Source organism: Dermacentor andersoni, chromosome 1 (genome assembly GCF_023375885.2).
Source record: "Dermacentor andersoni chromosome 1, qqDerAnde1_hic_scaffold, whole genome shotgun sequence".
NCBI classification, from domain to species: domain Eukaryota; kingdom Metazoa; phylum Arthropoda; class Arachnida; order Ixodida; family Ixodidae; genus Dermacentor; species Dermacentor andersoni.
Genome location: NC_092814.1, coordinates 32,017,213 through 32,045,000, shown reverse-complemented (window position 1 = coordinate 32,045,000; position 27,788 = coordinate 32,017,213). Strand labels below are relative to the sequence as shown.

The 27,788-nt window shown below is 45.9% G+C and overlaps 1 protein-coding gene across 1 annotated transcript in view; it reads left to right on the top strand.

Moving 5' to 3' along the window:
• LOC126546059 (TWiK family of potassium channels protein 18-like) overlaps positions 1-27,788 on the top strand; it is a 96,137-nt gene that overhangs the window by 1,203 nt on the left and 67,146 nt on the right. Inside the window, exons 2-3 of the mRNA XM_050194133.2 lie at positions 1,229-1,551; positions 4,038-4,245. Coding sequence (XP_050050090.1) covers positions 1,276-1,551; positions 4,038-4,245 — 484 coding nt within the window. The 5' untranslated portion in view covers positions 1,229-1,275. The remainder of the gene's footprint in view (positions 1-1,228; positions 1,552-4,037; positions 4,246-27,788) is intronic.

The window sequence follows — 27,788 nt, the reverse complement described above, 5'->3', positions numbered from 1 at the left end:
CTCTCACGTGTGCTCTGATCATATAACTCTAGGATATTTCGGCGCTATTGCATAATCTTACCAGATGTTGCTGGCTGTCCATCAAAAGTACTATTGGATAAGATGCGTGCACATGTGCTAGGTTTCGCTCAGTCTAACGGCAGCAGATTACTTTATTAGGTGCACGATTCTACGGCAGGCTCTAAAGGCTACGTAAAGGCGTCGCCCATTACTTGGAAACCTCCGGACTCGCAAAGAGACGCTTGAGTAGCTCGGACGTCGCAGGCGCTCGAGGGCCAAATGCTTCGCTCGAGCGATCTGTCGGCAGCATATCCGGTCATCGCGGCGTAAGGCCGACATTCCCCGCAAGTGCGCTTGCAACGAAAGCGTCAGGCGCCTTCATATATATATATAGTTGTGGCTGAGGAAATAATGCTGGTCCCGGTAGTAAAATGAAGAAAAAGAGAGTACGACTTACGTCGTACTCTCCTTTTTTTTCACATATATATATATATATATATATATATATATATATATATATATATATATATATATATATATATATATATATATGTATATATAGCTGCGCAGTTGATGACAAGTACGTCCTGGTCGCGGACAAGGACGAATTTTTTCTCAACTGCGACGCTTCCTTTCTGACTCACCGGTATAGGTTTCTTTTGTAGCTTCGAGCCACATTAGGGTGGATAAAAATTTCCCCCTTCATGAAACTTCCTCCACCTTGCGATTCCCTCAAAACTGATTCGTCTTAAAATATTAATACTTATAAACATTAATAAATATTAAACATATCGCCGCAGTTTAAGCGCACGTCGGAGCGTGCACATTACGTAATCACATGCAATGTATGCAGAGAATTACATGACAGGCAAGGAGGAGAGAGAGAGGGGGGGGAGTAGGAAAGGCAGGGAGGTTAACCAGACGCGCGTCCGGTTTGCAACCGTGCACTGGGGGAGGAATTTGCTTGCTGCAGGCGTGCCAAAGCCTTGTAAAAGAAAGTTGCCGAGCTGCAATAGCCATTGTGCAATGAGTTGAACATTCATGTTCAGGCTGAAGGTTCCCATTCAGGAAAACCTTGAAATAGGTTTCGTGACAGTTCACACTGCACATAAAAGCCCGCCGACCTCTAACGCCACCACAAACGACGAATCAGAGTTGCGCATTTAGAGCGAAAGGCGCCAAGTGTCAATGTTGACAGCATTGCAAAGTTTCTCGCCTGTTGGCACAGACGCAGGTCATCGGGAACTCACCGGTGCCATAGTTGCGGGCGCCGCCATGACCGGCACTGACAGCGAACGGCCGAGCCCTACGTCCCGGGGCCCGGTGCCTCCGCCGCAGCTGCTTGTGGTGAGCCCGATGCATGTGGTAACGCTGACGGCCCGCCGGTCCTGGGGCGTGCGCATGGCCCAGCGGCTGCACACCATCTCTCAACGATGGTTCGCGCACGTGCTCCTGATAGTCCTGCTGGCCGCATATGCAGCGCTGGGGGCGTTCGCATTCCGCTGCCTCGAAGGCCCGTACGAGGCTCGCGCAAAAGCGGGCCTCCACCAGGTGAGCTCGTGTAAAGGACGCGATTCCGTCTACGAAACGCGTTTTTCACTCTAACTAGGCTAAGATTTATTTATTTATTTATTTATTTATTTATTTATTTATTTATTTATTTGGAAGGGAGGGAGGGAGCGATGTCTCGCAGGCAAACGGGGCTGACAAGCAGTGCGTGCTGTGGTATTATTCACAGCATCTGTCACTATCCGTTTGAATTGCGCAAAGGCACTCTGTTTCTGCGAATGTATCTGCGACCAATATGAGAATTCCAGTGCTTTAGTTTTGGTGGCCTATATTATAATATTATTGCCCTTGTTCTTCTGTTCGTTATCGCTTTTATTTTTTAGTAGGAGAGAGGGAATCTTCACGTATTACCGTATAGGCTCATGTAAGGGCCTCACCCGTATGAGGGACGCACCCCCAACTTGGAAGCTCAATATTCTGGCAAAAAAAAAAAAATCCATCGGAGAAGCAGTCACGTTCGGCGACCTTCCTCCAGCTCACGGGCTTCTGCAGAACTGATTTGAAATGTTCAGTGTCCCAATTCCTCGAGTTGTCGATCAATTCGCCCTCGCTCTGCGTTCGGCTAGCCTCTTGGTTAGCTCAAATGGTAGAGCGACCGCCTCGGAAAGGCGTTGGTCCCGGGTTTGATTCCCGGACCACGACAAATTTTTCTCCAGCTGCGAGGTTTTCTTACGGAGGAACCTGTATGAGTTGCCTTTGTAGCTTCGTGCTACAATTTGGGTGAACGCCAATTTTTCCGTTTCAAGTCATTATTCATGGGTGGGAGTTGAGTCAACCACAAGGTTACGAGAATAATTATAGTAAACAGGAGCTAGAATAACTAGGAAATACAAAAGACAACTGCAAGTATGTCCGTTGATATCAACGCCGTAGAAAAATAAAGAAACACCGCCCCTTCCAGCCCGTGAGGATAGTCGAACAGCGAAGCTGTGTTAGTTGCACCGAGTGTTACACCATGCAAGTCAAACTTCGCAAGCAGTCTATATTGTAGATCTTTTGTTTCACCGTTCTTTCACATCAATTTCGCTTTTGCGTGATTCGCGTAGTGAGTATGCTTTAGGAGCTTTTTTTTTTGCAATTGTTCTTTTTCTTTTTTTTTTTTTCTTTTTTTTTTGCGCGTGACACAGGCCCTCCGACGACGAGCCCGTTCACGGGCCAAGTCTCGCTCACGCTCGCGGTAGGCAGATTCTTCCTCAGCATTACGCACTACTCGTGGTCTTCCCATAGTTGTAGCGGGCATGTAATGTGCGGAACCACTACTCCAAAGCTCCGTATATTGAGCGCAAGGCCCACCACTGGAGATGCGGGTGCTGCAATCGTTTTGACGATTGGCTGGATTGGTTTGATGATTGACGTGGCTGCCGGCCCTTGCTGGCGCAAGAAGTGCCGGCAGCCACGCGCTCCTAGTACCGCGTTTCAATCGCTGCGCACTGTTCGTTGACCGCAAACCGCCAGCATAATATTTGTTTCTTTTCCGGCAGGGTGGAATCAATCGTCGGTAAACATACTGCCGAGCTGGCTCGATCGCCTCGAGATGCACTGTGTGACAACTGTATAAGATTCGCGTATAAGATAGCATTCTCATAGGGAGAAAGAGGTCACTCCAACCCATTTTCTCCTGTCGCTAGGTCACGTGGCCCTTTTTATCGATGTCTGACAACGTCGCCACAGAGTCGGCATAAACAGCTTCGCTGTAAAAAAAAAAAAAGAACAAGAAAATGAATACGGCCATAGAAACTACTCGCATGTGAAGAAACAAACTTGCAAAGCAAACGTATCATTCTCAATTGCAAAAAGCTTAATATTCAATTGAGGCTTTTGGGCTAGCCGCACTGACCCCCGTATTCAGAAATGCAACTTAAGTTGAAGCCCATGCTTGACTTGATCTAAGTGACGCCTATCGTGAACACGCCGAAGGAAACGAAGTGAGCACCTTTGGGCACGTAAACGCCAGGCGTCATCTATATCAAGTCAAGCATGGGTTTCGAGTTCATTTGCATTTCTGAATACGGGGGTCAGACTCCCAATTCATACTTTATCCCTGCGATTCCCAGACACAGCTCCACATCATGAAAAATTCGAACAACTTGGTCACCTTGATAAGTAAAAAAAAATAAAAAATAAATGAAGCGCTATTTTAGTGTAGCTTAATGAGCACAGTAAATAATTGGCTATGGAAATAGGCTTGTTGAACTATCCATAGCTAACTCTATTCGGCGTATCGAAAACGCTGCTACAGGCTATGAGTTTAGTAGCCCGCGCTTAAATCAGAATTTTGAGGCATACGCTGTGCACTATACGCTGGGGCTTACAACATATACACCGGTCATTTACAGCGTCATCTTGACGAACTGTGGGCGAACACCGTAACAATCCTTCTTAGCCAGTTCATCTGTCTCCTTTGATGCTCCCCGTCGTGCGCAGCACTCAAAGGCTCCGAACAACGGCGTAACTTAGCCTTGGTCCAGGTGCGTCGGCTGCTCGTGGAGGAGCTACGCCGGAGCTGCGGGATGGCTGACGAGTTCCGGTGGCGGCGGCTGGCACAGCGGCGCCTGCAAGAGTACGAGGCGCAGATGCGCGCTCTCTGCCAGGCCGGCGTCACGACGGACGCCGAGCGTCAGCTTTGGACATTCTGGGGAGCCATGTTCTACTGCGGAACCGTCTTCACCACCATCGGTGAGCGGCGCGCGTCGGTGGGAGGTCGCCATTCACAGTTGGTTGCCACCCGTGTATAGCTGCGTATAGAATAATAGTAACCGAGGAAACAAACAACCAATCTGGCCGTGCGCGATCATCTCCCGCTACAAATGGACGCAGCCGCAGGCATCACGGTCATCGTCATCGGAGTCGAGGAACGTGTATACTCGCGGACAACTTTCTGTGGGTGGCAATGAAACCAAAGCTACGGAGGCAAAGCGCGCTCAATAGAGAGCGCTTCTTAAAAGAGTCCCGTGTTTTGATGCACCTTAGTTTAAGCTCGGGAAGAGGAAACATTCACACCTTATTAACAGCAGTTAAATAGGATAAAACACCCCACTCAATGTAAAAGCTTAGTTATTTTGCGGCTTTTCCTCTCCGCGTCCGGGCAAACGCGATATACAGTTGCACGTGGGGAGAGAGAGGGAGAGAGAGAGAATAAACATTTTTATTAGGTAAATGCGGCTTTCTAGAGGCGTCCTCATTACAGAATGCCTTGAGCTCGAGCCGCATCCTGGGTCCTCGCAATCAGCCCGTTGCTGATCCTCGAGGTCGGAGGTGGCCAAGGCTCTCTCCCAAAGCTCGTTGGTGGTAGGTGCGTCGATTCAGCGTCTGTTCCGAGCAACCAAAAGCACTGTCAAACGCTGGCGGATTGCTTGGCGCGGTAACACATGTGCAGAAGCTCCGCCCTCGTAGCTTTCCCTTGATTGCCACAGAAAGTTGTTCGCGAGTGTAGAGGACTCGGAAACAGTCTATCATGCTCCAGCCGCGGTCATTCGATAGTATATAGCTAGCGCGGCTCTTTCCAGAACATTTAACCGCCTTTATGCGTCAGCTTGGGTCTTTTCCTGTTCTGTTTTGGTGATGACCACGAGGATCAGCATTTTCAGCTGTGTGAGTTCACGCCCTCTAAATAGTTATCGCCCACTACGCCTTTTATCAAGTAGCCTACATTCTTTAAAAAGTTTGCAACGTTTGGGGCCTGTCCAAAACGATAATCGTCATCTGTCTTGCCCGCATTTCCTTTCTTCAACGCTGCGAGACCGGTACTTCCAGCTCACGAACGGCATGCGCGTTATCATCGTGACATAGCATTCTGGACAGGAAAGTAGAGAGCACTGAGTTTTCAAGAAAGGAAACGCAAGCATGGCAGATGACGACTATCGTTGTGGGACAAGATGTGCCCCAAAGGGTGCAAACCTTTTTAAGAGTCTACAAGCGAGCTGCGCGAATTCTTCGGAGCGTCCGCACATGTGACGGGCAACTTACAAAACTGAAAATCTAAGTCGCACGCTTGTCGTAAAATTGAACCACGGATTTTCTGGAGCGCTGTATTCAGCTGGCACACCATCGCCAGATTCACGAAAGCTCGCGCCCTGCGTTTGCCGCGCCTCGCGAGGAGCGGCGCATTGAACCTGCAAGACGCGCGTCTTGGCTCACTATTTTCGCATTAGAAGACATCGTTTCGAAGTTTTACGAGGCAGCCAGAGCAAGAGCCCAGCCAATCGGGCCAAACTCCGACGCGGCCTATTCAAATACATTCAAAACGCATAAACGCTTTTCTGAGATAACCCCTGGACCAATTTTCATGAAATGTGTTGCACTTGAGAGAGAAAGTAAAATTCTAGTCACCGTTGGAAGCGGAATTTCGATTTAGGGCGTGCATTTTGTTAAAAAGGTTTTTCATAAATTCGAAAGTTTGAAAATAATAGAAGCCCGAAGTTTAGAAATTAATAGCTGTGCATCAAGAACAGATATTATGGTTCTGTAAACGGCAGCCGTTAGACCATTGAAAGCGGACAAATTCGATACGTCATTTTATATCTTACGTGAATTTGTTACGTTGTGTACAAGGGTTCTGCCAAAGCTGTATTTCCATGTTACTAAATTTCTTGAGATTCATATTTACCGCATAAATTTCGTCCGCTTTAGATGTACTATTAGATACAATTCACATAATTGTGATATCATTTTTCATTGGTGAGTTACAGAGTAGTAAACTTGATAGTTTGGTTTTCTGAAATTTTTCGATTTTGGCCAATTTTTAATAAAAGATTGATGACCTACATAAAAAATTCGAAACCAACAGTCACTAGATTTTAAGTTCTTTTAAATGCAACAAGCCTCGCCAAATTTGGTGCAGTGGTTACCAAGAAAAACCAATTCTCCTTTTACATGTGTTTAGATGGGAGCAACCGAGCAAAAGCTTCCTGTCATCCTTGGCGTGAGGGGAGTATTAGCGGCGAGAATTTGGAGTGGCGCCCTCTCGCGAGTGACGTCACGGCCAGGACGCCGCTCGCTCCGGCTCGCTCGGCTGCCGTGCGCGCTCGTTCCCTTCGTGCACGCTTGGGGTATTGGCGGCTCGTGCCGTACTTACAGAGAAATATTTCGGTTTATTTCTGCTGCCATGCCTGAACCGCAGTTTCTTCTTCAAAACAGCGTGAATCGGAAAAATTTGCGACTTGGATATTGCAAGCTATGTACCGCTGAAGGGGTCTACTGTTCCTGCGATGCATATATGCGCTCTGTCTGTCTATAAATGTTGCTTAAATAGAATGTCTGCAAGCTCAGCACGCGAAGTTATGTATGATGCTCCTCTAAACGCTTAAAATTCTCTTAGTACTTAGTTATGACAGACATCGCATTTTACATGGACGGAAACCTTGATATTTGGTGTCAACATTATAAAATCGTGTTAGAAGGAAGCTTTCATCATGATTCTTATTACTCTGGTGAGTTTTAGTCAAATGTGGCAACTGTATAAGGCCTAACAGGAAGATTTAGGCGCGCATTTTTTGTGAAAGGGTTTGGTACTATTTTCACCGTTCTCTGAAACAGGCACCCAGAAACGCATTGACTGTTAGTAGCAAACCGGAGACTCCTATCTGGTTAACCTCCCTGCCTTTCCTCTTCATTCTCTCTCTCTCTCTCTGTTAGTACGACGGCGCATGATGTATTGTGTATGTATATATATATATATATATATATATATATATATATATATATATATATATATATATATATATATATATATATATATATACTTAACGAATACCATAACAGCAATCACATGAAAGAAAATTTCGTGGTTAAGATCGAGAACCAATCAACTGCAAGCGATGAAGTGTGTCATAATAGCCCTCGTGCTCTAGTGCCTCGATGGCACTCGAGGCACTACAGCGCAGCTTAGGCTACCTTGAAATGGAAAATTCAAACACATTCTGCCTCACCATGTCTCGATCCTGCGTTGTTTAATTACACAAACTGAAAACTATTCGCTTCGTACGTACGTACAAGAAAACCTGGCATACCCGCCTCATAAAGAAGACACCACACACCTCACACGAATTTACTTGACTTTTGACCTCCACTGGGGAACAATGATATATTCAATATGTGCCACACTACTAATGAATGAGGCTTCGGCTTCTTGCTGGCTGCAGCGAAACGGTACAAAAACATATTTCGCTCAAATATTTGGCCCGAGCAACCTGTGTCAGTTCTCCAAAGTGGTTCATCATGTCTATTTCTCAAGCAAGAAGCACCAGTAAATTGCTCAGTTGAGCATAACGTGTAGCATATGGAAAGGGAATAAATATTGGTACATTCCTTTCCGTGTGCTGCAAAGAGCTGTAAGCCTTAGTCAGCTTTGCTTCAAATTACCCCCACTTAAGTTTAACCGGTGCACAACGGCCTTTTGAGAAGCATTTAAGAACGCAAGTGGTGCTGGCAGAATCTAAACTGCAGTGTTAGTTAAAGGGACACTAAAGCGAAACAATAAATCAGTTTAGACTAATGGAGCATTGCTTGAGAACCCTGCGGACAGTCATTTCAAAAAGATAGTTTGATTATTAGATGAGAAAACGAAGGTCCAAGTATCAGTATTTAAATTTCGCGCCGAAACCCCAGCGCCGGTACGTCAGCGTGACGTCAGGGATTCCAAAGTATGTTTTCGCTTTTGGGTCGCGTTGGCTGAATAAGGGTTCCCGAAAATTACTATATTTAATATTTGGTTCCTTTAGAACACAATGTAGTCAATCTGTACCGCTATATATAATTAGTAGGCCCTAGAAGGTGCCATCAAAATCCAAGACGTCACTGCCCCTAGGTGCGGGAACTCAAGTAGGGGTCGCCACCCGTATTTGGTTCTTGCGCTTTTTCTGGCTTACCATACGTCTTATCGTTGCAAGAGTGGTGTTTTTGGTGTTGTAGAACGGTAATTTACTGATGCAGAAGAAATCATTTTTCACTTTAGTGTCCCTTTAAGTCCTCGTGTTACTGTCCAGCGTTTCTGTGAAGAAATAGAACCATTCGATATTATCCCATGGACTACTCGTCGTCAGCAAACATGTTTTAGTGGGTTAAAATCAAGATAAATATTGTAAAAGTCATATATAGCCAGCGTTTGATTGTGACAAGCATGTTGCACCATGGTGGGTATGGAATACTAACTGGATTCTTATGTGCTGTGCTTTTGCGTCCATGTTTTTATTATTCACGAGAGCTGCCGCTGCAAAGTGTAGATCCGCGCATTAAAAACCCGTAATGGCTGGCCTAAGCTCCCTGGAGTGGCACTAATAAATTATGGAGTTTTACGTGCCAAATCAATTTTCTGATTATGAGGCACGCCGTAGTGGAGGGCTCCAGAAATTTTGACCACCTGGGGTTATTTAGCGTGCACCTAAATCTAAGTATACGGGTGTTTTAGTATCTCACCTCCATTGAAATGCGGCCGCCGTGGCTTGGATTCGATCCCGCGAACTCGTGCTCAGCAGCCCAACACCATAGCCACTGAGCAACCACGGCGGGTGAGTGGCACTATAGCGTTGCCTTTGAGAAATATATTGTTCTCTAGGAAATAAGCTCCTTGATTACATTTTTACGAACGCAGACTTCGTAAAAGATATATTTGAGAGGCCCGTCATAAGTATACAAGCATAGAGAACGACAGCGAACAAACTGAAACACTGCAGAAGGCGCCCGGGCACCGCCCGAAACGCAGCAGACGACAGGCGCGAGCCCGTGCGCTGACGTCACGCGAGCGCCGCTCGCAGCGCCCCTCTAGGTCGTTCTCGGGGCTAATAGAAGCAGCGTCGAACTTTGGGCTGCCCTACCTTCGGGATCGCCACACATTTTTAGGCTGCACTATCTTCACCCGCCGTGGTTGCTCAGTGGCTATGGTGTTGGGCTGCTGAGCACGAGGTCGCGGGATCGAATCCCGGCCACGGCGGCCGCATTTCGATAGGGGCGAAATGCGAAAACACCCATGTACTTAGATTTAGGTGCACGTTAAAGAACCTCAGGTGGTCGAAATTTCCGGAGTCCTCCACTACGGCGTGCCTCATAATCAGAAAGTGGTTTTGGCACGTAAAACCCCATAATTAAATTAAATTAATTATTGCACTATCTTCGGTATCGGTCCGCGAAATAGACTAGAAACACACAAACCCGATACGGAAAAGTGTAGATAATTCGCTAAGAAAAACATTGACTTTAACAAATGTTACATACACATGCGCGCCAAAGCGCAAAAAAAATGAAGTCATCTGATACACGCACGTTGTCCTGTCTGCACTGCTAACGCTTGTCAGAACGAGTTCGCAGGCTGCAGCACGCCGAGTGCATGCCCGATGGCGAGCGGCGTAGAAGGAACTATCGGGGTTGTTACACTCTATCAGACTGAGCGACGGCGCTATGACAAAAACGCACTGGGCACCGATAGTTCAGCACAATGCGTTGGCGGGCTAGTTGGTGCGAATCCATGAATACTTTGTTTAGCGCAAAACGATAGAGACAAGAAAGACGACAGGACAAGGCGCTACTCTCAACTGACATCATTTTATTGCGTCACTCCTTTATAGACCGCTCAAACCAGAGGAACATGCGCAGTGAGCACCATGCGGTGGAGCCACCAACATCCGATCCCAAGAGCGCACTCATGCGACAGAATCCAAAAAACCAAATTCAGCGCTGTACAAAGTTAAGGAAGGCACACTAATGCACTGTGACCCCAAAGACTGAATGAAAAAAGCTTCCGATAACTCTCGGGCGGTGGTGTCACGGCTCTTTTTCAAAATCGTGGTATCACGAAACATGGGTTTGCACTTGCAAGTTTTACAATGCTGAGCCAAATGGGAACCTGTGCCTGTTGGTATGGATCGCTCATGTTCTCTAAGGCGCTCGTTAACACAGCGGCCTGACTGCCCTACATACACTTTGCCACATGACAAGGGAATCTTATAAACCACACCGACTCTGCAATCTACAAACTTCACGTGGTTCTTTTCACAATCAGGTTTTTTACTTGTTTTAGAAATACGGCTGCACAACATTGACAGTTTCTGAGGAGCGGAAAACACTACCGGAATTTGATATCTAGTGGCGACATTCTTTAGATTGTGAGCCACTCTGTGGCAATACGGCACAACTTCAAGCCTCTTCTTTTGTATGATGCGGTTACTTTTGTGCCGCTTCCCTTTCAGTTTCTGAAGCAATACCTCCGAGACTGACGTCACCACCACACTTGGGTAACCAGCAGCCTGCAGCCTATTTAACTGAGCAATGAAACTCATTTTCGCAGAGTGATGACAAGATTTCATTAAGGAAGATTCTAAACACATCAAAGCAATGGCGCGTTTCACAGTCTTTGAGTGCGCAGACGCGTAAGGTAAAAGTTCCTTACGTGCACGTGGCGAATACATCCAACAGGCGTGGCCTGTTTGTAAGGAAAGCTGCAAATCTAAAAACTGTAGTTTTCCGTCCCTAGATAGCTCATGTGTGAAAGTTAATCCTTTGCCATTGTCATTGAACAGAGTTAAAATATCAGCTACCGTCACGGAGCAGTCATTGTTAGTCTGTTTCATCACAACAAGAAAATCGTCAACATATCTAAAAATTTGAACTGAGTCATTGTTTAAGGCACTCTTAAGAGCGCGGTCGACAAACGATAAAAAGATATTACAAAGAGCAGGCGCCACACATGAACCAATACACACACCATTTTTCTGGATAAAAAGGTTGTTTTCGAACCGGATAAAAGTTGCACTTAAATAAAATTCAAGAAGGGACATGAAACTGTTACTCAGTGACAAAGAGGGCGGTTTTGTGATAGCTCCGTCTGCTGTCTTCAACAAAAAAGCCATTGAGGCTGTCAACAAGAACTTCATTCTGGCAAATGAGAAAGCTCAGAAGGTAAAACGCAAAGCCATTTCTTTGTTGGAAAATATGGGCCTCACCAAGATTGTGAAAAATGTAAAACAATGTAAGGTACTTGCTCTAGAGGTTTTTTTCACTGCAAAAACGCACAAACAGGATGTGCCTTTCCGTACAATAGTCAGTGAAAACAACTGTTGGCAGGTTTTGGTTAGCCGCTTTTTGCAAAAACAATTGAATCATTTAACTATTGACGATCCTTATGCCATAAAGGATTCCTTCGATGTTGTTTCCTTTCTGGAAGACAACCATTCAGTAGCTGACATTTTTTCTGTTGACGTCGAAGATCTTTACTATTCAATACCGCATGATGAGCTATTTCGCAGTGTGATGACGTGCATCGAAGAAAGTGGCGAGGTAGATTTTCGCAATGTGACCGGGTTGTCTTCGGAAAGTTTCATGTCCCTTCTTGAATTTTATTTAAGTGCAACTTTTATCCGGTTCGAAAACAACCTTTTTATCCAGAAAAATGGTGTGTGTATTGGTTCATGTGTGGCGCCTGCTCTTTGTAATATCTTTTTATCGTTTGTCGACCGCGCTCTTAAGAGTGCCTTAAACAATGACTCAGTTCAAATTTTTAGATATGTTGACGATTTTCTTGTTGTGATGAAACAGACTAACAATGACTGCTCCGTGACGGTAGCTGATATTTTAACTCTGTTCAATGACAATGGCAAAGGATTAACTTTCACACATGAGCTATCTAGGGACGGAAAACTACAGTTTTTAGATTTGCAGCTTTCCTTACAAACAGGCCACGCCTGTTGGATGTATTCGCCACGTGCACGTAAGGAACTTTTACCTTACGCGTCTGCGCACTCAAAGACTGTGAAACGCGCCATTGCTTTGATGTGTTTAGAATCTTCCTTAATGAAATCTTGTCATCACTCTGCGAAAATGAGTTTCATTGCTCAGTTAAATAGGCTGCAGGCTGCTGGTTACCCAAGTGTGGTGGTGACGTCAGTCTCGGAGGTATTGCTTCAGAAACTGAAAGAGAAGCGGCACAAAAGTAACCGCATCATACAAAAGAAGAGGCTTGAAGTTGTGCCGTATTGCCACAGAGTGGCTCACAATCTAAAGAATGTCGCCACTAGATATCAAATTCCGGTAGTGTTTTCCGCTCCTCAGAAACTGTCAATGTTGTGCAGCCGTATTTCTAAAACAAGTAAAAAACCTGATTGTGAAAAGAACCACGTGAAGTTTGTAGATTGCAGAGTCGGTGTGGTTTATAAGATTCCCTTGTCATGTGGCAAAGTGTATGTAGGGCAGTCAGGCCGCTGTGTTAACGAGCGCCTTAGAGAACATGAGCGATCCATACCAACAGGCACAGGTTCCCATTTGGCTCAGCATTGTAAAACTTGCAAGTGCAAACCCATGTTTCGTGATACCACGATTTTGAAAAAGAGCCGTGACACCACCGCCCGAGAGTTATCGGAAGCTTTTTTCATTCAGTCTTTGGGGTCACAGTGCATTAGTGTGCCTTCCTTAACTTTGTACAGCGCTGAATTTGGTTTTTTGGATTCTGTCGCATGAGTGCGCTCTTGGGATCGGATGTTGGTGGCTCCACCGCATGGTGCTCACTGCGCATGTTCCTCTGGTTTGAGCGGTCTATAAAGGAGTGACGCAATAAAATGATGTCAGTTGAGAATAGCGCCTTGTCCTGTCGTCTTTCTTGTCTCTGTCGTTTTGCGCTAAACAAAGTATTCATGGACTGGGCACCGAGAATGGAGAAAAAAAGGCATACAGAGTGCGCGCGGCGTCCAGTCTGGCCGTTGTTTCAGACGCCCAACAAAGGAGGAGTTTTAAGCAGAGTGGGGAGGGCCATTTTAGATGTGTCGAAAAATTTGCCACCTCGAGTCGGGCCTCTGATTCTTCTGGTGCAGATTGCAGCGGGATGCGAGCCACGGGAAGCTGCCAAACGTGACAGCCGGGGCGCACTTCCGAGCGCCGGCCGGTTCAATTTTTTCCTCGGGGCGCACTTCCGCCGGAAGTGTGGAGCGAGAACAATGCGAACGGCCAAGTTGTCCGGGCAAACGCGTGCGCATACGCAGCCTCGGCTTTCGCTCAACCCTGCGGACCGCTGCGGCGATTGCCAGAGAAATTGGGGCCGCTCGCGAGGCGCGCAGCGTAAGCAGAGAAAATAACGACCCGGTAATGGACCGGCGAGTTCTGGCGCGTGGCGCTGAATGTCGCTTCCCTTGTTAACGTCGACGCCGGACATCGAGAAAATATAACCGGCTGCCGGGAGTCCGTGCGATAGAAGGAAGGACAAAAAAAATCGCAATGTCCAGTTCACACGGCAATTGAAAAAAAAAAAAGTACGGTATTTTTTTTTTCTATGGAAGAGAATTTAAGCACAAATAAGGTAAACAAACATTTGGCAGCAAACCTGAAGGGACGGAAGGGAGGGCGTCCGGGCGACCTGTCTAAGGCCGGAAAAAGCGCGCGGCGCCGCAGTGCGAAAAGCGCTTCGCTCGACTGTCATTGGCTCGGTGCACATGTGTCATTCGCATCAGTACTACGCACGAACGGACGCTGGCGCGGAAACCCGCTTCAAAAGGCACTCGCCGGGTGAGGAGCAAAGAGCGGTATTTATTAATGACAGTTTTAGGTGCGACCTTTTGGAAAGTCATTGCCACGTGAAGAGTAGTGACGATGGCATGACTTTTGAGTTTTCGAGAAAAGCTCCAACTATTTCGCTGTTCGGCTCTATGTGCGCGTTTACTACGTGAGCTGTGCACCTGAAATTGGAGCGCGGCCAATCGTGACCGTTTGCTAAAAGAAAGCTTCGCGGCCACCCGTACCCTAAGCGATCGCGTGAAATCACTCGTTGCGAGGATGATAAAGGAGCGAGTATGTTTGAGGGAAGAGTCGAGTCAGCCACGACTTTCAAACTTTATTCCAGCATCCTGGATGCTGACGGCCGTGGTCAAAAAGCCATTACACGAGCTTGGCTAGGAGCACGGCCCAGAAAAAATGGCAGACTCAGGTAGATACAGCCCAGCAAGATACCTGACGCAAACAAAAAAAGAAAAAAAACGTCTAGCATGAGCAAAACAATTATCTGTAAGTAACTTCAGTCAAACTTCAGTAACTTCATTAACACGTAACTTCAGTCACATAGCTGGATCGAACCAAGGTAATGTTTGCCGTCGCTTGGAGATACTCAGATAATTTTTTGCAGTCCACCTAATTACATAACTAGTCCTAATTAATTAATCAACTTCTCAAATATTATAATTCGTTGAAAAGTGCTAATGAGAAAATTGTGGAGCAACATGAAAAACTCCCGATGCAGCTTTCTGCTGCTCAATTCGTGCTACGTAAAAGTGTTTTTCTGGGCGTGTAAGAAGCCCGCGAATACATTTCACTTACCAGCGTGCCTTGCAAAATCCGTGAACACAATCTTTTCCAATCTTGTCTCATTTCTTGAATCCAACTCTTTCTTCACTTCATTTCAGCATGGGTTTCGCAAAAACTACTCCTGCGAAACACAATATCGTTTATGCATAACATTTCTTCCTATTGCATCCCCTTGCCCCTCCCCCAGTACAGGGTAGCCAACCGGAGATAATCTCTGGTTAACCTCCCTGTCTTTCCTTTGCCTTTCTCTCTCTCTCTCTTTCCTCTTTAAACAAAGGCCAAGTCATTGACTGTATCTTTCTAGATTTTGCGAAAGCGTTTGACAAGGTGCCTCATCACTTACTGCTTCTTAAACTTAGTACTCTTAATATTGACCCTAATATTCTGAAATGGATAGAATGTTTTCTAAACAACCGTACCCAGTTTGTAACAGCTAACGATTCTGCATCCCCGCACTGTGCCGTGAAGTCAGGTGTTCTTCAAGGCTGCGTCTTGGGACCGTTATTATTCCTAATTTAAGTAAACGACTTACCTGCCGTAGTTAATAGTTCTATTAAACTTTTTGCCGACGATTGCGTTTTATACCGTGAGATAACTAATCAGCATGATAACTTTATGCTTCAGACAGATCTAGATAACATTTCAAGGTGGTGCTCGCAATGGCTAATGTTCTTAAATCCGACTAAATGCAAAATTATGTCTGTCTCACGTCGCTCGAACTCACCAACTCCTTTCGGCTATATTATCAATGAAACCAACCTTGAGCACGTGGCTTCCTACAACTATCTTGGAATCCAGCTAAACAGTAATCTTTCGTGGCATGCGCACATCGAACATATCGCGAACAATGCAAACAGATCTCTTGGCTACATTCGCAGGAATTTCTCAAAAGCCCCACCCCATTTGAAGTTGTTGCTCAACAAAACACTAATTAGACCGAAGCTAGAGTTTGCGTCATCTGTCTGGGACCCTGGTCAAAAAACATTAGCAGATACCATAGAGTTATTTCACAACAGGGCATCACGTTTCATCTTTTCAGATTATTCCCGCAGAGCTGGCGTTTCTTTAATGAAGTCAAATCTTAACCTTGTTGATTTGCAGCTTCGAAAAAAAATTTCCCGTCTCTGCCTTTTTCAAGAAATCTTTTACCAAAATAATTCGCTTAAACAAGACTTCATTTCAGAGATGTCGTCGCGTCTTGATCATCGGTTTAAAGTGCTCATTCCTTTCTCTCGCACAAATGTTTTCTCTGACTCATTTCTGTCGAAAACCAGTGCCGAGTGGAACCGCCTTCCCCCCTCCATCGCCTGCATCGAGGAGGCGTCATCTTTCAAGATTGCAATAACTGATTATGTTTTGAATTTATCACCTAAATACTAATAATTCTTTGAACGTGTTGTATTTCTTTTATTATTCTACCCACCCCTTCTGTAACGCCCTTCTGTGCCCCGAGGGTACTGTAAATAAATAAAATAAAATAAATAAACACACGCAAAATTTCCGCGCGACTGGCCAGTCGAGGCACTTTGCGTGCATTCGCGGGCTTCTTTCACGCTGGGAAAAACGCTCGTATGTAGCGCGTATTGAGCAGCCGAAAGCTGCATCGTGACTCGGCGCGGCCTGGGCCAATCGCGTGAGGCGAAACTGAACGCAAACTGAACGCGCGTTTCGAACGACGATCTCCGATCGCGCCCCAGTTGGCCGACGCCATCAATAATTTTCTCGTGAATCAAGCAATTGACACAGCCTCGTCCGATATATCCGTTTATTTAGATCAACAAATTAAGAGGTATCTGTCCTTTCATCCTGTGACATAAACTGAGATTTCGTCGATAATTAGAAGCTTGAAAAACAGCAGTAGTTGTGACATCGATGGTATCCGGATATGGCCGGTGAAGTTAGTTGCCGATATTTTAGCACCAATTCTTGTGCACATATACAAGTCCTGTTTAGCTGCTTCCGTTTTTCCGATTAAAATGCAAATTGCGAAAGTAGTAATGTTGCATAATAAGGGTGATCGCAATGAATTAGGAAATTATATACCTGTATCTGTCCTGCCAATTTTTTCAAATGAACTTGAGAAGGTAATACACATCAGGATATCAAAGTTCGTTGAAAATTGCGAATTGTTCACAGAGTGTGAATTCTGTTTTCGCAAAAATAAACCTGTGGAACTGGCATTACTTCAACGAAAAGAATACATTCTCACACAGTTTAAAAGGAAATTTATAACGGTTGGTCTATTCGTTAGTTACACTAAGGAATTTGATTTTGTTAACTACGAACTTCTAATAAAAAAGCTTAGTCATTATGGCATGCGGGGTTCTACACTGGAGCTAATAAAATCATACCTATGCTATCGGCAACAAATCGTCCAAATAGATACGTCAAAGTTAAAGATTATGAACGTACCTTGCGGAGTTCCGCAGGGGAGTATATTAGGTCTTGCATTGTTTATTTTATATATTAATGATGCGGTACGTATTAATTCTAGTGCAAAGTTTATTATATATCTCGATGACACCGCCATTTTCTTGTCTGGTAATAACATACATAACCTTATAAACATCTGTAATGGCACAGTACAAAAATTAGCAGTATGCTCCTTATTTAATGGCATGAAAATTATTCAGAGCAAAAAAGACGATTATTTTTATACCAAAGAACAAAGAAATCCCTCCACATGTAGATATAGCTTTAAACGGCCGTAGCATTGAACTTGTTGATAATTTTAGGTGCCTAGGCATGGTGTTTTCTGCAAATATGCCCATGTAAATCTTCTAATCCAAACGATTGCTCGCATAACAGGAATAGTTGGTCGCCTCAAGCACCTTCTCTCGACACAGGTAAAATTACTTCCTTGTTTTACCCCCACTTAATTTACCATGTACTAGTCGGAGGCACCGCGACGCTTTCTAGCGTGCAAAAGAATGCATATAATGCAAAAGTGGTTCATTCGATACGCTTATAATACTCCCTTTGGGACATCAACTGCTCATTTATTTATCAGTGCTCGTACCATTAGAATCCACCCGTTGTACCACTATAGATTAACTGTGAGATTTAAATTTCGTATTAAAGAAAACTTGGAAAACAGTGATTTCTCGTTCAGAGAAGAAAAAAACAGGGTTATCAGACAAAGAGAGGCGAAATACGGATGGCACCAATCATGCGTTTAAATTCAGGAGTGCAACGCTTGTGCTATACGTTGCCATCTCGTCTCAACCCCCCTATGAGTCTATTAATTTCAATTTGTTTCCTTGCGCGTCATGCAAACTGCGCTTCAAAACTGTAAACGTCAGAGCATAATTTAGTGGTATACATACTTTGCGCATTGTGATTATACTTGCCATATTGCTGCTTTAACGATGCCATCTCTAATTACATGTTTGTTTTTATGTGATTTTTATTTGTATGTTTACTTTGATGCAATATATAATTATGTCTGTGCTGTTGTGAACCCTTGTAATGGGGGCAGTGGGCTCGTCAAGCTGCCGAGTGACAGCTTTTATTCGCGATTCCTCTGTCTGTCTGTGAAACAGGCGAAATAAGATTGATTGATTGATTGATTGATTGATTGATTGATTGATTGATTGATTGATTGATTGATTGATTGATTGATTGATTGATTGATTGATTGATTGATTGATTGATTGATTGATTGATTGATTGATTTTTAAGAGTAACACACTCTAGTGAAAATGCCTGAAACCCTATGTGTACAGTATTTAAGGCAGTATTTCAACAAGTGCATTCCATGACATATGTTCTTCGAAAAATACACCCAGCCATTTACTGTCGCGGGTCTACTCCCAACAGGCAGTGAGAGTAGACCTCACCACTCTACTCTCACCTACTCGGTCTACCTCACCAGACCCCTCACCAGTCTACTCTCAACACGCGGTGATAGTAGACCGGTTCGGCTCTTGCCCTGGCCAGAATGGCTTCCCGCTGTACGTCACATCACAGACGCGATTACATCCTTCATTGCGCATCAAGGATTCGGGGAACCTAGCTGATCAATCAGCGCAGGCAATACTGACGCGTTGCGCTAGTATTCAAGACTTAGAGGGCCAAGTGGGCTCTTACCTTGTTCAAGCTGCAGTCGTAACGAATTCATCGGATCCGTGCGTCACAACGAGCCCTGATTCACAAGTCGAGAACTCGCATTAAGATAACGTTCAAGCTTAAGATAACAACAGCAGCGAAACATTCCTTCCACCCCTCAACTTTGCTTCACTGGGACACTTCGTCCGGGTAACTCCGCCCTGCCACAATTCTCCCAGAAATTGAAGCAACTGTGCTCCACACGCAACGAATGGCACATTTTATCATGTCAGCATTGCGCGTAATGAAGCGAGCTTCGGTGCTGACTGCAAAACCCTTTCCCGCTGTACTGAAGTGGACGAAAGGCCCCATGTGCTACGCAATGCTCCGGCCTCCCACATAGTATTTCGGATCCCAATGAGGCCGTCGCACCCTTCACAAGCAAGTGCTCTCTGTCCGATCTGTGCGAATTCGAAGCCATCGTTTACCAGTGAGAGGCGATCAGGTGAAGAGAAATGTCGGCAGTTAAGCAGCAGCCGTTAGGAACGAGCGAATACGGACCCGGCGTGACAGGTTCTGCTTCGTAAGGCAGTCATGTGGTACGATCCGACAAGGCCGGAACATCGTGAGTTATTGCCTTCCTAGTGAACGACACCTTATACCGGATTTCTTTGTACAATGTCGTTAACTTCTCGCAGGAATGTCACTGAGTGCTGAAACTGCGTGAAAACTGAAATATATATCGGGTGATCCACGAAAGAACATGCGCGCCAAACAAGCAAGTGCGAAGACAATTGTTATGCTCTGAGGAGAAGCACTTTTTCAGCTTTCAGTTTCGCAGCTGTCAGCGTTTTGTCGCGCAATCCAGTCCTTATAGTTCAGCTTAAGGCATAGTCAACCATCTGTGTACTTAAGATGGCCTCTGCTGTATACCTTCAGGCCAAAGATAAAAAAAAGCAAATCGAAATAATTCACGAGCAGAGCGTTGCAAGTGTCCGGGCGTTCCAAACTACTTAATTTCTACACATATGGCAAGAACTCGGGGTAAATGAAGGCTTAGTCATGAAATATTTGACTTTTGCAAAAGGAAGAAAAGAAAATCCGCCTGTTAATCACCACCTCTCCGAAACAAAGTAGCCGGTTAATAACTGACAGCAGAAAAATGAGCAAAGCCTTTCTAGAGTGCCCTTCAAGCAAAGGCAGGCGGGCACTTTATTCCGGCAGGTTATTTTCTCTATTTTTTATTTTTTATTTCTTTTTGCTTGCAAAAAGCTCTTTTAGTTTCAATCCATCTTGTAAGATATTTATTACACTCCTGCTTCTGCTGGTAAGAAGCCCTTCTTGTTTGTTTTCTGTCGCAGGTTTTTTTTTCTATACGTGTTCTGCTGTGAAATATTCACTACTTGTCAAGATGATTGATAGCTTCCGAACTCTCCAAGCAAATTACAGACCAGTATGTGGGCTACTTTCTTCGTTCTTTTATACTTCTTCCTTTCATTCTGAAACTATGCTTTTTCGTGTTCCTTCATCAAGTAAATTAATTGCGTGGCCCTTTCTACCTTATCTTACTCTCGCCAAATCGTTCTCGCAACAAAAATTACTTCCCGAGCCTTGAATATCGCTCCCACCTGTCAAATGCTAACAGATTACTGCGATAAAACTCAATGGCATCTGTGATAGTAGCAGAAGTCGTTATCAGCCAGACGAGTCCGTTCGTCACTGCATTAATAATTTTAAAAGGGAGCGGACGAGAAGAATTAGTTTGTTTTCTGTTTCTTTTTCTGTCTTTTTCCTATCGAGATAGATACCTTATGAGCACTTCATAAAAACATTCTTGAGAATCCTTACAAATATTATGTTACTTAGTACGTCCGAACAAAGTTCTGCGTGAAAAACCGAAGACATGCTGAATTTAATGTCACTTCCTCGATAAGCAATGCGACACATCACAGGGAAAATTTGTGTGTATAAGATAGATACGCACGTCACGCAGCCAACTTATATAGTGACTGGGCCATTTATTGTATATATATATATTGTAGCTGTATACTTATCTTACCGTTTATTGTAATTAAAGGGACCCTGAGCCACTTTTTTATCGAAGTGCAGAAATGCACTTGAAGTTATAACAGGCTATTTCAGAAATACATTTCCGCATAAAGTATTTCAATGCGTTCGGCAGAAGCCAAGTTATTGGCAATTAAACACCACTTTCCCGGTGTTTGCGCTCCTTCTTCAATGCCTTGCACTGCGAAAGCTACGCAAGAGCGGGGCGTGCCCACAACGCTCCGCCTACTGAAAGTCACCGTGGCGCGCGGTCCAAATTTGATTTTAGATGTTCACGTAGATGCCACAACTTTCGATTTTGGCGCCTACGACGCGCCGAACGTAAGAGAGACGCGGTTGTCCTCACGGAGCCGCAGCGCAATCAGCCAGCGTACTCGTCGCGGCACCCCGCAGCGGCCGCGGTATCTACTCTATGTAGAAGACCGCCGCTACATGTTACCGTAGTGCGTATGTGCAGCATTTGCTTTCTGCAGAGCAGGGCTTGAGTGCGCGCTCGCGCTCGTATGCTCCAGTCTGGCCGTGCTACACGGTGCGGACAGGCTTTGTCCTGCACCAGCTATCCGGTGCAGGACAACATCCAACTTGCGCACTTTGAAGCGCTATCGATAGCTCAATGCAAAGCGAAATCTGCCAAGGCGTCTAACCAGTAGCGACCATGAGTGAGCGCGCGCTCCCAAGCGTGCATGTGGTCTGACCTCAAGTTTCGCGCATTTCGAGGCTTGTTGAGTGTTCAAAACTAGTCGAAATTAGCGAGACCAGAGGGCTACGACGCCAATAAGCAGGGTGTCCACATTCCCACGCGGGCGACCGCGGCCGAGCATGAGCTGACGAAAGTCGTATTTTGTCGTAGTCTGTTTATGAAACTTCGTCAATAAATATACACAGTAACAGCAGGAAGAAGAGCACTAATCCAATCACCTTTCTTGAGTGATGTCAACTATTGGCCAATAGCTTGAACTTTTGCTCTTGGCTGAGTGCTGTTTTTCTACCTCTGGCTATTTCTGTGAAATCTTCGGTGTATCTAACAGTCGCCGCGCCTAGTTCGGTGAAGATGTAAGTGGACCATCCAGGGCGTCTGCCGGAACCGGTGGCGTCAGCGACGGCCGCCTCCAGGAAACGGATCTGGCTACAGACTGACAGCGACAGCGAAGGTACCCGTGTCTACTCACTCAGCAGCGAGGACCCTTCTTATGACGACGCCTTCCAACTTGTGCGTAGCCGCAAGGCGAAGAGAAGGAACACCAGGACCTCTTCGTCTACCAGTACACAAACTGTTGGGCCCACGTGGAGCTCCGACGCCAACACCATCTTGTTTATGCCTGTGATACCCAACGGTAACATGAAGCGGCGTAATAGGCAATCTGTCTCGATTCAGCTGGAGACCGTGGTGCCCAACGAAATCACAGACATTAGAGTGGATACCCGCAAAAATGTACTGGTGGTTTATGTTCTGCATGCGGGTGCTCTTAGCGCCCTACGCAAGGTAACTGATCTTGATGGTATGCAGGTGCGCTATCACATCCCGCTGGGCTCTGATGTCATCACCGGTGTCATATACGACGTAGACTTGGCCATCCTCAGCAATGACTTGCCGATTCTGGTTAAAGCAGCGAATGATCATAACATCATTGTTGATGTCTTGCGCCTGGGCAACTCACGTTAAGGGAAACTACCTGCCGCCGCACGTTAAGGTAGGCCACTTTCGTCATCCTGTCCGGCCTTTCGCACCGAAGCCTCTGCAGTTCCACAACTGCATGGAACTAGGACACGTGAGCAGCGTCTGTGAGAACGAAACAGTGTGCCCCCGCTGCGCTGGGCCACACGCCGCGGATAAATGTGCAGCCACTGTCATGAAATGTCCAAAGTGCCACTAATTTCATGAGGCTTCATCAAAGGATTGCCCAAAAATTAAGAAAGAAATTGCTATCTTAAAAGAAATGGCAAGAGATCATTGCTTTCATCGAGAAGCCTCCGCTAAAATCGGGAAGCGACGCTCCCGTCGCCGACGTTCTTCAAGGAAAGCTGCGTCGGTGACGCGTGTCTCACGTCCTCTGTCACCTCCTCCACTGCCACCCAGGCCACACACATCAGAAAGGCCTACAAAAAACAAAGGTACTGAGAAGAATATGAACACTGAAGCCTGGCCTGCGCTGACAAAACGGCAACAACCTACAGAATCACTGCACGCCGACGGAAGTAGTCTACCCCGAGCATTCCTCGCCGGTGAATTAACTGAACAGGATCGGCAAGTGGTTGTGATGGTGCGATCACTAATGAATACGATTCGCATGCTACTGAACAAGCTACAGACACCGACAGCTCAAAGCGCATTGCAAATACTGGATGAACTGAATCCAATATTTGCAAGCCTAATATAAGCATTATGGCTCACCCAAACCTTTATTTTCGCACTGAAGTTTTAAGTGCGACGATTTTTCAATGGAATGCCAGAGGCTTGAAGTCCCGCATCTCGGATTTGCGCCAATTTGTCTTGAAGAACCGGTTTCCTATACTGGTTATTTGCGAACCGGACGTACCAACTCCTTACATATTATCTGGTTACGAAATTTTTGCTTCTTCCGCACGCGAGGAACGAAGCAACGTTCTCATTTATATTCGCACAGACTTGACCTATGTTTCGCATACAGTTCAGCCTCATGACTACAACCAATCCGTATGCCTCCGCGTCAGAAAGAACAAAGTGTCTTTCACTCTTATTGGTTGTTACATCTCCCCATCAAGGCAGTTCGACTGTGTAAGACTGAAATATGTGTTAAAGGAAACTGATGGCCCCTGGGTCATCACTGGGGACTTCAATGCGCATCATTTGCTTTGGAGAGGCACCGATATCAACTCAAGGGGAAGGAATGTTGTGTCGCTTGGCTCTGATTGTGACCTCTGCATCATTTGATTTGATTTGATTTATTGATTTCCATTTACACACACACACGTACAGGGAAGTGGTAAATGGAGGTGGATGAGGGAAAAAAGCCGCACAGACGCGGCTTGAGGTAACCTCACCCCCTAAGGTACAATATGGCTGCATGAACGATGGTAGCCCGACGTATCTGCCTGGTCCGGTGTATAACAGCTGCCTCGACTTGACCGTAGTGTCATGGAGCTTCACGTCACGTGTTAAATGGTTTTGCGACATCGAGACTCACGAAAGTGGTCACAAATTCCCACCTACCAAAAGATTAATGGACTTACTCGGTCTTTCTCTCATGGTGTCTCGAAGAGCACTGACTGGACTACGTTTACGTCGCTTATGAAAGAATCGGTGATTTCGTCGGCAACGTCGACGACACCATCGCGGAAGCAATGAAAGCTGCCAAGTGTTTATTATTAATGTCGTCAAACCGTACGGATTTCGACATTGAACTTGAGAGAAATCATGCGATTATACGGCGTGCAGAGCGACGATACAGACGCACTAGATCAATTTATGATCTCAGAGACGCACGACGCATTCAGAAGAACGCTCAGCGTCGCATAGACAAACTAGAGGGAGATCGATGGAAGAGATTCTGTCAATCACTGGACCCTCGCAAGCCGTTTTTACATATCTGGAGGACAGACCGCGGTCTTCGTTCATCCCCGCAACAGCGACACCCATTCGCAGCTTTGGCCCTCCATCTTGGCCAAACTGAGCTTGGTGTCGCGGAGGAATTCTGTGCGAGAGTCACTGGCGAGCCTGTAAACACATACATTGATGAAAATGACCTCCCTGCGGCTCAGGTACCAGAAATGGACGTGTCCTTTACCCTGGAAAAACTCGAAGCTACCCTGGCTATTTCTAAACGATCATCCTCTCCAGGCCCTGACGCGTCACCTATGCTACCCTCGGACACCTTGGACAAGAGGCAAGGAGAGCGCTTCTGAGCAGTTTCAACAACTAAAGGCATAGAGGTACAGTTCCCAGGCAATGGAAATTCAGTCGGCTGGTACCTTTGCTAAAGTCGGGAAAATCTCCGTTGGATTTGGCGGCATATCGCCCTATCGCTCTGGCCAGCTGCATCGGAAAGGTGATGGAAAGGATGGTCCTTGCACGTCTAGAATGGTATCGCGAGCGTTACAATATCTACTCAGCTTCCATGGCAGGCTTTCGCCGGGGTCGTTCCTCACTTGATAGCGTCATTGACCTGACAACGTTTGTGCAACAGGAGAAAAGCCGTAAGCGCGAATCAGTTGAGCTCTTTCTCGATGTGAAAGGCGCGTATGACAACGTTGCCCATGACGCCGTCATCAACTCTCTAGAGACTATTGGAATTGGTGGCTGCATGCTTCGCTGGTTATCCGACTACATAACTCGCCGGTCGTTTTTTTGTACAAACCGAAGACGGCCCCACAGCTGAATACTACACTTACTGCGGCGTGTCTCAAGGAGGAGTATTGAGTCCCACGTTCTTCAATGTGACACTCATAGAACTAGCTGAAGTTTTACCTGAAACAATCTACTCGATATACGCAGACTACATCTGCCTTTGGACGTCTGCGGTAACTCGCCTTCAGGTTCGCGCGCGATTGCCTCGAGCAGCAACTTTGACATGAGCATACCTTCATGACTCAAGGCTTGACTGTATCGACCGAGAAATGTGTAATTATTGCATTCACACGTAAACCTATGACACCATACCCAGTATCCATTAACGGACACACTATCACCTATGGAAAGACCCATCGATTCTTGGGTGTAATAATCGATCGTAATCTTTCCTGAAGCCCTTATTGCACGTACCTGAAGAAAAAACTGTTGTCTATTGCCCAGGTACTGAGATTCATGTGCAGGAGAACATGGGACACATCTTTGCACTTCATGCTTCAGTTGTACAGAGCTCTATTTCTAGGCTATTTAAACTACAGCCTTCCATTGTTGTTCACTACGTGCAAGTCAAATATTCGCTCATTGGAGAGCTTACAGGGCCAAGCATTGCGCCCGTGTTTACGACTTCCTCGCTGTGCATCAACAGCTGCAACAATCGTGCTCGTCAAAGATTATTCCATCCAAACATACGTTGCTGTGTATTGTCTCCGAACGCATATCCGTCATTTTTCCCGCGTCCCTGGTCATCACTTGGCGTTCTTACCATCGCAGAGACCTCGTGAAACGTTTTCTGAAGTTATAATCACACATACAGTTTGTATTCCATTAGTATACATACCAGCAGCAAGGCCTTCATTACCCTTGTGGTGTCTCCAACAGCCTCAGGTGGGCCTAAGTATTAGGGTGTAAAGAGGAAGGCCAATCACCCAACAATAGCCCTGAAATAGATGACGCTGCTATTAATCAATGAGACATACGGGGACCAAATACACATCTATACTGATGGTTCGGTCTCACTTACCAGCTCTTCAGGTGCCGTTGTCATTCCGGCTACGAAACCCACAATCAAATTCAAACTGTCCCGCATGACAACATCAACAGCGGCAGAGCCTGCTGCCCTACGTGTTGCTGTCAAATATCTCCTGCGAGAGACACCTAAGAAATCGCTCATTTCTTGCGACTCTAAGGAAGCACTTCAGAGTCTGAATTTGCCCTATATCATAGGACTCATGAGCAGCTGACATATGAAATAAGAAAACATCACCATCAAGCTATCGCTGAAGAGCATGAAATTATATTCAAGTGGCCACCTGGACATACCGGCATTGCTGTTAATGGCCTCGCCGACGAAGCCACCCGGTCTGCCCATCTGGAGGAACCGACGCTGCAAGAAAGCTTCATATTGTGGCTAAAGCTATGACACACAAATACTCGTCTTCTCGCAGCCTCCCGAAATGTCATCTTCATAGGCTGGATCCATCTTTAAAGCTACAAGTTCCATCAAAAGTTTCCCGCTCTCAGGAGACAGCATTGTGCCGCCTCTGACTCGGGGTGGCATTTACGAAGGCCTACTGGTTCCACATTGGAACGGGGAATACGCCCATGTGCGACTCTTGTGGAACCGCAGAAACGATTGAACAGATCTTATGTATCTGTCGCCAATACGACGTCGAGCGTGAAGCTCTCCGGACAGCATTGAACCAGCTGGACTCTAGACCATTTTGGGTAATGAAGATACTTGGACCGTAGCCGTATACATGTCGATGGCACAGAGAGGGGACCGTGTGTAGATTTGGTGCGAACCTTCAACTATGCGCGAAACTGTGCTCTGTTCATCCCCATACCCCCTTCTCCCAGTGCAGGGTAGCAAACCGGACGTGCGTCTAGTTAGCCTCCCTGCCTTTCCTGTCTCTCTCTCTCTTTCTCTCTTTGCACAGGCATTGGCAGTGAATGGCGTTCTTTCTCGTTTGTGCAGAACTATGCAAGCACATGCAACGCAACCTTCAGCTGTTAGCGATGGAAGAAATAGTTGAAAGACGGTGTTCGAGGAGCGAAGGCAATAATATAGAGTTGATTACTGTAAACTTACATCTCGGATATTTCGGCTTTTTGCCTAATTCGAGCGCGCTGGAATGCCTCGACAAGAAACCGTACTTTGCTATGCAAGAAGCCGTACTTTGCTACTTGCTATGAATGTGGTAGCACGACACTTTGGTTAATCCGACCCCCTATTGGCGCCCCCTCACGCGCGCTACTAAATGCGTCAAAAGAAAAGAAATTGGGACCCGCCGTGGTTACTCAGTGGCTATGGTGTTAGGCTGCTGAGCACAAGGTCGCGGGATTGATCCCGGCCACGGCGGCCGCATTTCGATGGGGGCGAAAACACCCGTGTACTTAGATTTAGGTGCACGTTAAAGAACCTCAGGTGGTCGAAATTTCCGGAGTCCTCCACTACGGCGTGCCTCATAATCAGAAAGTGGTTTTGGCACGTAAAACCCCATAATTTTAA